The sequence below is a fragment of the Pseudochaenichthys georgianus genome, chromosome 9, assembly GCF_902827115.2.
Source record: "Pseudochaenichthys georgianus chromosome 9, fPseGeo1.2, whole genome shotgun sequence".
NCBI lineage: Eukaryota > Metazoa > Chordata > Actinopteri > Perciformes > Channichthyidae > Pseudochaenichthys > Pseudochaenichthys georgianus.
In genome coordinates, this window is record NC_047511.1 from 14,531,511 (window position 1) to 14,543,393 (window position 11,883).

The 11,883-nt window shown below is 41.2% G+C and overlaps 1 protein-coding gene across 1 annotated transcript; it reads left to right on the forward strand.

The window, feature by feature from the left end:
* The first annotated feature begins 609 nt into the window (after positions 1-609).
* Positions 610-1,869, forward strand: LOC117453086 (PRKR-interacting protein 1-like). Its single transcript, XM_034091946.2, has one exon. It carries the CDS (start codon positions 813-815, stop codon positions 1,233-1,235), a length of 423 nt encoding a protein of 140 aa, XP_033947837.1. The 5' UTR covers positions 610-812; the 3' UTR covers positions 1,236-1,869.
* Positions 1,870-11,883: the final 10,014 nt, after the last annotated feature.

Here is an 11,883-nt window from a genome sequence, read left to right on the forward strand (position 1 = left end):
TGTACACCCATGATTCATCTAGTAGAGACTCACAACAGCACGCAAACACTTGGACTTGGCCTCCTGTTACATATCTAAAATGAAATGTGTGTAGCTCAGAATGACTCGGGAACAATACCAAGAAATCAGGGTTACAATAACAACAATCATGAAAATACAAAGCTTGTCTTCGGTGCTGATATAATGTGAAATGTAAGTTGTGTTTCTTACAGTAATTACTATTTTGCAAGTATTTGTGTAAAACATGCAATCACTAGACTGATTTATTTCTCAGTATTTTTGTGTCAATAGAAGTGTTGATGTTGAGGATGGCAGCTTCCTCATACGTTGCACTCAGGGAGAAATAGTTGAGAGGCAGACGATGAACTGTTTAGCCCTTGGGCATTGTCACGGAGGTGATCTCTGGGCTCATAGATCTCGGCCTCCGTTACGGGTTGTTTAGTTTTTTGTTGTTGAAAAGTGTTCCCCTTTCCCTATGTCTGTCGTTGATTGTGTGCACCTGGTGCCTTGTGTTGTCTCCTCCCCCCTCACCTGTGTCCTGTTGGGTTGATTGGGTTGGGCATTTAGGCTCTGGGGTTTTGCTGTTAGAGAGGGAGTGTGTGTGAGAGATCCTGGTGGTGGCTGGTGACTGTGTTCACATGGGCAGCAGATTGATGCTGTGTCATGTTTATGACGTAATAAATGCCCACACCGGGTTGTATTTTGGACGTTCTGCCTCTGCCTCTGCCTCCTTGCTTGGTCTGGGCCGCTCAATTGTCAGCTTCACAATTGGTGTCAGAAGTGAGATTTGACCAAGTGAGGAGGTGAGAGTGATGGAGGAACTGCGGGAGATGATGAGGTCACTCCTGCAGCTTCAGGCAGCCGATGAGCAGCAGTTTGCACAGGAAGAGGAACGGAGACTCCGGAGGGAAGACGGCAGATTGGCTGGAGGCTCGATGGGCGCTGGCTCTGCCGCTGAGGCATCAGAGATCCTGGCGGAGAACCGGAGATTGGTGCAAGAGCAGAAAGAGGAGCAGTTCCGGTTACGGAGGAAAGAAGAGAGGAAGGCAGAAGCATCGAGAACGGTTGGAAAGATGGCGGCGCACACGCAGAAGAATAACAAGCCAAGGAAACCTGGAGGAAAGGAGTCGTCTCAGCCTTTGATAATTGCCAAAACTCCGGAGTTCGTCCGGGATGTGATGGGTTCCGGCGCCGGTGCGGGCAGCGGGGAGTTCCACGTTTGCCGGGGCCTCTGACGCAGGGAGTACCAAGGGCGGGACTTTCTGGACAGGATGTCGGGGAAAGTGAATGAGGACATCGAGTGTCTCGATGAAGTGGAGCTGAGCAAACGGGCGGCCGGTGATGGAGCAGCGGGGCTCGGGAGGAAGCGAAAAAGACTGAGGCGCAAGATGCGGATGGCAAAGATAGCCAAGAAGGTCCGTCAGGAGAGAGAGAGTGTCAGAGAGCAGAACCAGCAGGAGCGCATGGGGAGGAGAATCAGATCCCGAAGAGAAAGAAAGGGAAGCTTCCTTCTGACTACACGCCCCCCCCTGAGGAAACCAAGCTGCACAAGGGGAAGCAGAACCCTTGTAGGGAAGCCAAGATTTCCAAGACACTGTGCTTCCAGGGGAGAGGGGTAAGGAAATGTCACGGAGGTGATCTCTGGACTCATAGATCTCGGCCTCCGTTATGGGTTGTTTAGTTTTTTGTTGTTGAAAAGTGTTCCCCTTTCCCCATGTCTGTCATTGATTGTGTGCACCTTGTGCCCTGTGTTGTCTCCTCCCCCCTCACCTGTGTCCTGTTGGGTTGATTGGGTTGGGCATTTAGGCTTTGGGGTTTTGCTGTTAGAGAGGGAGTGTGTGTGTGAGATTCTGGTGGTGACTGTGTTCACGTGGGCAGCAGATTGATGCTGTGTCATGTTTATGACGTAATAAATGCCCACACCGGGTTGTATTTTGGACGTTCTGCCTCTGCCTCCTTGCTTGGTCTGGGCCGCTCAATTGTCAGCTTCACAGGCATGGTTTAACATATGACGCAAGCCTTCGTCCTTACGTAGCACATAACACATCAGTGCCTCACAGTGGTTCAATAATAACATCACATCCCTACAGTACAGAATAGACATAATCTCTCTATATATATATATATATATCAACTGAGGACATATGTAAACATTTCCCTTAACAAGAAGCAACCACAGTCATTTAGCTTGAGAGCAAAACTGTCAATCAAAAAAAGGTCATGGCCAAGTGTGTTCTGCGCTCTCCTCTATCTATTCTGCATTTAACAGATACACTGGCCTGTACTGTAAGCCTTGAGAACAAGTTAGAAAGGGTGGGCTCAAAAAAGACCGGAAACAACCACTTATCAGCATGGCCAATATGTCTTCCTACATGATCCACAACCTGACCCATTCAGACTCCGGCTTGTACCAAGAGGAGTGCTGGACTGAGAGCAAAGTGACCTATGAGACAAATATCACAGTTACTGCCAAACGTCACATGATGGGTAACACTGCTGCCCTGAACATATCTACGTCAAATCTGAGGTTTCATAATGTGGCATTTCGATGGATCCCTCGCCATAAAACATGATGCCGCTGTAACTTCACGGAAAATGGTCAAAACCGCACCAGACTTCAGATGATGGTTAATGGTCTGGCCCTCAACATGTCTACGTGCCACTTGTGAGTTTTCCTCAAAAGCCGTTTCTATGGCAACAAATCCCTCGCCGTAAAACACGATATTGCTATAACTCGTATGAAAATGGTCAAAAAGTGGTAAAACTTCACGTGTGCTAACAGTCTAGTTCTGAAGACATCTACATGTCAGTTTTTTTATTTCGTCAAATGCCGTTGCCATGGAAATACAATGCTCGCTATGAAACACGGTTTTCACATAACTTCATTAGAAATGCTCCAAGCTGCCCAAAATTTGGTAACGATGCAGCCCTCAGGGCATCTAAGCATTTCCACTGATGGAAGTCATGTTTGTCCGAACACCAATGAGACGCTGCTGCTGAAGGTTGACACAGATCATATGAAGTGAGCGGTGTCAGTGTTTGCACAATTGCATCATATAGACATTGTCACGAAGACAACTTCGTGACTCGTTGACGTGCGGACAACAGCGGACCTGCACGGTACGTTGAAGACCAGCTCATCGCTGCGCGCAGCTTTAATTATTTTTGGGACCTTTGGATTTTCTTTACTCTACCTCAGAGACCTAAGGCATTCCCTGTAACACCTGTTGCTGCTTTTGAAGGGGATGTGATTGGTCATTACTGAAGCTTTCCCTTCGCTTGCAAACATATTGCGGTCACGCAAATCCCCTGCTATCCGGGTTTATTTTAGATTTAGTTATATGACAACTTCAGGACCTTTTTAGATACAAGGAAAAACAAAATGTGTGCATGACCAATTAGAGTCTTCATCATGAAAACAGGGGGGCATCTTTTTGAAGATCTTGGGGGAGTTCTTACATTTACACTTCTGATGAACATGTTGACTCGCCTTTTATAGTTACTCCCTTAATTGTACATGTCACACTGGCCTGTACTGTAAGCCTTGAGACCAAGTTAGAAAGGGTGGGCTCAAAAGCTAAACAAATAACATAATTTCAAGTAAAGGGGCCCCCAATAGTCTTCAAATGCCTCCATTTTGACTCAGCATGTAACACTGGCGCTTCTATTGGCTAACGCTATATTGTACTTGATAGGCTAAGGGGCGGGACATTTCTAAAAGGTTGACCCTGTAAACATGTCACAGTAGAGGCAAAACATACAAATTTGAACCTGAAACCTTTCAATTGAAATCAGGTAAAATGCAGCACAGGTTCATTTATTTGTCAGGCTGACTTTGGTGTGCTGGTGATTTCTAGATCGCAGTCAGGTTGGTGAGTACAATCTTATTGTAATGATAACTACATTGATCATGGTGAGGTATAGACCATAATCCCTATAGACAAAAAACCTACTCACATATGGATTTTGTCTTTCGTGAGCAGGATCATTGTTAACCGATGCCTCTGTGATGTTGAACATGACGCACCTCAGGGTATCTCCATTGTCATGATGACAAATGGTTTAAGGTTGATTTTAAATGACTATTTCCGTATGTTTTTTTCTCACAAACTCCTCTCCTATTTGCCACTCATTCATACACACATACCTTACCTCACCATCGGGAGCGATTTGTGATTCTTTTTTTTTTTAAAGACACTTTCACATGTGGAATGAGTTGATCCTGAGCAGAAGGCTTGAAGAAAAATGTGCTGCAGTGATCTGACCCTTTCTCTCATAATTCCAAATTGATGCAATCAAAATACCAAAGGTTAAACCCACCAAGTCTGACCCATTTCCAAACAAAATGAATGTATTAATAAAGAAGAACAAGTATTATCAAACTCAAAAATTACCTTATTGACTAGAATAGGCTCCCAGAACAGCTAATGCCTTCAAACCCGGTCTTGTGGAATCCTTGTTTTTCTTTCTGTCTCCGTTGGTCACACAATTCGAGATGAAATATGGAATTAGCTGAGCGTCTATCACAGGTTCACAGCCGGGCCGTAATGTCTTCATCCTAACAAGGTTCACGGCGGGGTGCAGGCTCAGGTCTGCAGGGGAAAGGTTTGTTTGTGAAAGGATGTTCGGGAATCCTTTTCGCGCTCCACTTTCAAAACTTCTGCTTTGCCTCCGAGACTCAAAGTGTGACCAAAGGAATACGTTTAGTCTGGGCATGTAGTGCAGTGCTGCCTCAGTCACTGTGGCATGGAGGATAATATATAATTTACACTCAAAACTTGTGGAATGTATTAACATGTGATCAGAAGGGAAAAAAGGGGGAGAAGCCCTATGAAAGCATAAATAAATTACTAGGGATGCACGATATTGGTTTTTTGAAACCGATACCGATAACTTCCTGCTTCTCAAGACCGATACCAATACCGATAACAAAAAAAAAATTACGCCACTAATTATTTTAACGCATGTGTATTTTTTTTCCTTGGCCGCCCCGTAGTTTCAGAGCGCATCGACTTTAAAATACCATCTACAAGCTGATGCTGACAGCCCCGCTCCAGCCGCCCGCTTGTGGCAGACCACACTTCCACGCTCACCGGCAGGCACCGACTGGCCATCTGGAGGACCGGGAGGGTGTGTGTATGTGTGGCCCGAGCGAGCGAGAGAGACCTTACGTGCATTGTTGTTGTTAGCATCTGGTGCTAGCTAGCTGCGCTAACGGATATAAGGAGATGTTTAAATGAAAACAGAGGAGCGACATTTCGCCACAACTGCGCCGAGCACTTTACTTTATGCAGGAAGCCAGACAGTGGGACATTGTACGAAAAGTCAGCACACTCAGCACGGATACATGAACATGATTGCAGCTTCCAGGCAGCTCCGGTTCGAGCATATGCCTTGAATTGCACATAGCTCCAACGCGCGCGCGCGTGCACACACACACACACACACACACACACACACACACACACACACACACACACACACTTTGTATTGTATTATTGTCTTCGTACGCTATTAACACACCATCGTAGCGATGGCGATGTTTCAGGTGACTGATCAGGTTCGAAGTATTAGGGAGCGCTGGATTTGTGAAGAACTCCCCTCTTCCTAAACCACTAATACCACAGTACTGGCAAAACGGGAGGAGCTGAGTGAAAAACAAGCGCCCCTCATCCCAATCCACCCACACCGCAGTATTTTTTTCTTTCTTTTTTACCCAAAAAATATATTGTATATTATCGGGGCTATTAATACTGTTATCGGGTTTATCGGGATGACGTCATAATTCCTAATATCGGACCGATAATTATCGGCCCGATAATTATCGTGCATCCCTATAAATTACAAAATAAAAAGGGAAGTAGCGCACACCAAGAGGCTTGCACAGTATGTATATTATTTATGCAGATATGTGTTTTTTACAGATTTAGCAAAAGTTGGACCCAAACGCAGTAGAAGACAGGAGGCAGGTATAATAAAGTGTAAACAAGTTCCAAGTTACTCAAAACTGAGTTTCTTCCAACATCAGGTGATGGAGTAACAGCTTCATTGTACATCCACTTATCTCTCCCATTATTTTCAGAACTCCTTCAAGGTACCGTGTGACATTCTTGTAAACAAATACAATTAATTTAACATTCAGTGAATGCCAGAGCTCATCATGTGTTTCCTTTAGTCCTAACAAGCAAAGTGTTCCCTTCATCAAATATGTTATTGTATAGTGATGCCAAACTGTATCTCTATTTAGTTAGAATATCTTGATTGAATATCAATTGAATATAGATAATAAAAATAAGTATTTTTAAGAAACTATTTATCATTAAAAAAGAATACTAAAGACAAATATTTACACCAAATTCAAATGTAAATATACAAAGAACCTTAAAAGCTGAAAAACTAAAATACTTAGGACAATGAAAATATGACAATATATGGCAAACTATAATGAATTGTATTTTAAAGTGGAGGATTATATTTTGAAGTGGAGAGAGAATGTTGAGGATGTTTTAAAAAAATATAATATTCCGGTGGTTTATTCATTTTACAATGGATATTGATCGTAATATTTATTGTATATGATATTACTCGCCAAAAGAAAATTAATTATCCGCCGGCCGGGTGGGGACTTCCGGGACCAGGCCGCCGCCATTAGGGGAGTCCCAAATGGTGACGTCACTGGGTGGGTCTTCGCTCCGGGTATCCATACCGGAAGTCAACACAACGTAGCAGATATGGCAGCGATGGAGGAATTTTGCAATGAGATCGACGTTTTGAACGATGAATTTGACTATTCGTCGGGAGATGACATTGATGTGGAAGCATCTACAGTTACCAGGCATCCCATGGCCTATGCTTATGAACCAATTCGGTCGAATAGAGTGGCATACGATCCGGAATCCGCCGAAAGTACCGACGGTTCTGAACTCGCCGAGTGGGATACCACCAGTTCCAGTACCAACTCGGTCTCAGAGGAAGAAGATGTTGCTCAAAACCCGGGACGAATGGACAACACAGATTGGTGTACATGTAACAATTGTGTGGTGATGCCATCGGAAAAATTAAATAAAAATAAAAACATACTCTGTTATCCTCTTATGCCCCACGGAACCGAAATCGCGTCATTTGCAGGAAACAACATCTAAGGAACCTTAATATTTAATAAACTATGAATATTTTATATCCATATAACGGGAAAAAACTCATTTAACTGATCTTTTTCATTTATTTTTTCAAAAAAAACACACAATGCTAACAGTGAGCCTCTGAATTAGCCCCGAGCGAAAAATGCTAACCTATTACTGCACCGAAAATCACTCCTAGCTCCCTTATTACTTATCCTAGCTGCACATCCAACACATTGTTTATGATCGTAAAGACACAGAATCTAACGGTGCCCACTTCAACACTGAAAGATACAAACTTGCGAGGTTATCAACAAAAACGTACATCAAAACAAGTGGCGCTAGGTTCTAACATGCGCTAGGCTAACGGCTTACCTTCCTCATTGTCTGGTCTAAACTGGTCTTTAATGGCATTACAACGATGATGTAGTTAATCCATAGGTTAATATCCAATGGGGCTGTGTCCCCTTTGACATTTTCTGATAATCTATAAGCAATACAACTGCAATTCCGTTATCTGCTGTCCGCTCTGTGCTCCGTGCGCTCTGGGTCCTGCAATACCATCCATTGAACACCTAGTCCAGCAATACTAGCCATTTTAGGGCTGTTTTCGACAGATGAGCATGTGTATGCCAGTTTAATTAGTTGAGCTATAGAACACCCCCAATTCTCCATTGTACGTCATAATAATAGCTACCATTTAGTTTGGACGCGATTGCGTTAATTAATAAGGTCACACTGTGTCAGTAAATACATGTGTGAGCTAGTAATCTGGTAGTGCTGCAATATTTACCTCTCTCTCGGCAGCTGAAGCAACTCGTTTGGTGGCTCGAACTTCACGTTGGTTGACACTGTCATTGTCTTGCGCGGCCGACGTGCTGGGACGGTCGGTGTTCCCGACTGCATACGTTGAGAAATCGAATATTGTGGGAACAGATCCTGGCTTCAAATCCGATGTTTTGTATTGAACCAGGCATCCAGACTCATCAAACCTCATTTTGTGGACATAATCGTCATTTTTAAAGTGTTCGCTGCACACACGTGCGTACTGATTCAGCGGCGGATCGGACCGTTTCATGGAAATAACCCATGCTTTGAGCAGCTTCTCATCCGTTAGTGGCAGCCTATGGAAATGTACTTCTTCCTTCTTCGTACAAAATCCATTTGTGCAGCCTGGGGCAATACAATAAACTCCTGAAGACGACCGTTTTATTTTAATGTAAACTACTGGTGCATTGCACGCCATGTTGTTTGTTATTGAGCTTTGGCCCAGGAAGCCGTACCCACTCAGTGACGTCACTGGGAAAGTCCCGGAGCAATGGAAACGCCCATGGTCATTAGGCACATATTTCAAAAAATTAATTTGCGTATCTCGATCGTTTACATTGGAAATAGACTAGATAAATACATTTCCTAATGGGAATATTGTCGCATGGAAAGCAGTTTGAAAAGTGTTTCCATTTCCCTTTAAAGTGAAGTCTTGTTCATAACCAATAAACTAGTAGTTTGACTCTAACAGGTTCCCTATTCTAAAGTTCCCTCCTCTTCACACTTTGTAAATACATTATAGCACACAACTACTGAAATTAACCTCAACAGTACATGAACAAAGTAGGCACACGTTGAAATATGTTTTATTAATGAACCACTGAAGAGAGGTTCAGACACATAACAAAACATGTCAAGTTTCTCCAAGGCTGAGAACACATAATGCAGCATACGTTTTAATAAAACAGATTTTTTTTAACAGATTTTATGTATTTCTGATCACACTGTGTAACCTGCTTGTATGTACTTACACAATACTGTTCTCTCTATGTGTTGTACTGTCTCAGTGTAAACATAGATTAAACAGCCAGCCAAACTCTTTTGAGAGCCAGGGAATGAGCAGCCATGCTCCTTTATTGACTTATTTGCCACTGACATTCAAACGGAGTGAAACTATAAAAAAAGAAGTTACAAGGCACTTAATGATCTCATACATGCAAGTGTAACATACACAGATTAACCAACCCAGTCTCACAGCATTTCGTGTTCACCAACACGATTTTTAATCTATTGATTCGTGTTCACCAACACGATTTGCCCCTTTTTTTTTTCTGTGTTGCACAGCACGATTTTAAAAGCAATGTATTTCTACTGCCTGCAGCACGTCTTTTTCTCCGGTCGGGTCGAGGAAGACCGGAAGCTGTGTGGTTCATAAAAACATGTTCTTACTCAATATCAAGCCACAGTTATTGCTTTTATTTTAAATCGTATAATTTCGGACTTTTGTTGCCGTCTGTGAGGAAAATAAATGGGGCTCAGAGCCTCAGGATACTGAAATCTGTATTTTTTAAATCTTTTTTTCCTTCTAATTTGTTATTCTTTTCAAAATAACACACTGTTATTTACTCACCAATAACACTCAATAATCCTTTCTTTTATTTATTGGTTTAATTCCATAATCTCGGGCTTTTTTGGCGTCCGTCAGGAACTGAATTTCAAAATAAAAATAACCGGAAACAGACGTAGGCATTTCGAGCGATTACCCAAGATCCTCAGCTATGGTTTTATGCTCGCATATTGGATGTTTTAGCCGCGATGCATGCTGGGATTTGGTGTTTATATGATATGAAATCCAGAAAACATTTTAAAAGAATAAAATAATACTTAATTCCGAGTGTTCTTGCTTTTCTCTTTGAAAGTCATCACATAACGGCATTGTAATACACGGTTCGGCTGCATTGTATATTACAGATCTGCCGTAGTTCTTTATTTATAGAGCCCTGATGAGAAGACCTTTGGAAAAACTGAGAAAATGCCGCCGAAACTGAATACTTGACGTGGATCATAAATATATTCAACAATTAAACATCTTCAATTTCTCTTCACACAATACGTCTCCTTGCAGTATCAACCCTAATTCGGCTGACTTTTACATTTGATCTAATTCACAGATAGGTTATATTTACACCATAACGGTGCACAGCTGATATAAAAGGACTGTAGTTTTTAAAGATATTACTGATTTTCTTTGAATGTAAGAATGTAAATACTGAGTCTGAAATAGTATAGCAATATGCTGTAAAATTATGTGAAAGCATGAATAAAACGTGTCCTACACTAATAATACAAAGTTATTATGGCTGTGTTTACCTTGTGTGCACCGCCTAGTGGTTAAAGTATGTTATTGAATTATTGTTTTTATGCGTTATAATATAACACATAAAAACAATAATGTACTCTTAATATTTTTTTCATCAAATATTATTTGAATACAAATATGAAGAGTACATACTTTCATAGGGGGAAAGCAGAAGTTCTGATAGAAATATAGAATATAAAAAATCAAGAAGATACTATAAGTGATCTCTACAACAAAACAGTTTGGTGCAGGATGTTCACAGATATTAATAGGAGGAGGTGCAAAACAGAAAAACGAATTAACCTTTATTTAAACATTAAATAACAGATTAAGGTCTTCTTTTAAATAAGAAAAACACTTTGGGGGTATCTATCTACAGATAAATATTAAGCCTGACAAAGTACTTAACGTCTAATATATTGCTTTCCTGCAATGTTAACTATGTTGAAGCACTTATTTTAACTGATATTATACATATGAATTATACTCTTATGTATGTATATAGAATAAGAAATGTGCAGAATATGAATATGTTTAATGGTGGTGGTACACACATATTGATAGATGTCTTGTAATGCACTGTTGAGTAACCTGTGACCCAAGTGTTTCATTCATTGCATAACTACACTGTAGTTGTGTATATGATATGTCAATAAACCTTTGAAAATCTTGAAAGGGATGTGCAAAATAGCCATAATATACAGTCTTTAATTAACTATTAGTAGAGAATAACGAGTAATGAATATACTTTATTACTCGTTTCCATTCATGTCAATTGCAGATACATGTTTAGTCTTCTCAAGCACCAACTATAAAATATCTCTCCTGATTGTTGGCACTTGACAATCACCTTAACTGAATTGTACTCAGGTCACATGTAACTAAAGTCTGATTTAAGGGTTGTTTATATTTCACATAATTAATCAGAATCTGCAAAGTAACTCAAATAAATGCAGTGGAGTAAAAATACCAGGTTAACCTCTGAATTGTCGTGGAGTAGAATTACAAAGTAACAATGAGCTGTCATGTGGGTATATATTAATGCTGCGCATTATGGACACAAGCGATTTTCACCCATTTATTAATGATATGTTTTACATTTGATAACATCAATGTGTTTAATACTGGCAACTTCTAATTGTGGGAAAAACGAAAACGTTCAGCAGAGACGTCCCATAGAACATTTTGCGAAACACAATAGCCAGCATGTGTAGTTCTGGGGGGGCGTTCGATTCCAGTTTTGGATAGTCTGGCGTGGCTTCATTCCATGTCACACAGCTGTTTGACGCTCTGCATAACCTTACGGGGACTGTAGTCCTAAACGATAGCTGGGGATTATGGATAGTGTAGTGTCTTCGCCCATCCTAAACTCAGAAATGTTGACAATCGCAATGATGCTCGAAATGTCCCTTATAGGCCTACGTCTGTTTCCGGTTATTTTTATTTTGAAATTCAGTTCCTGACGGACGCCAAAAAAGCCAGAGATTATGGAATTAAACCAATAAATAAAAGCAAGGATAATTGTGTGTTATTGGTCAATCAATCAATCAATCAATGTTTATTTATATAGCCCAATATCACAAATGATACATTTGTCTCAGTGGTCTTCACAGTGTGTACAGAATATCAGTATGA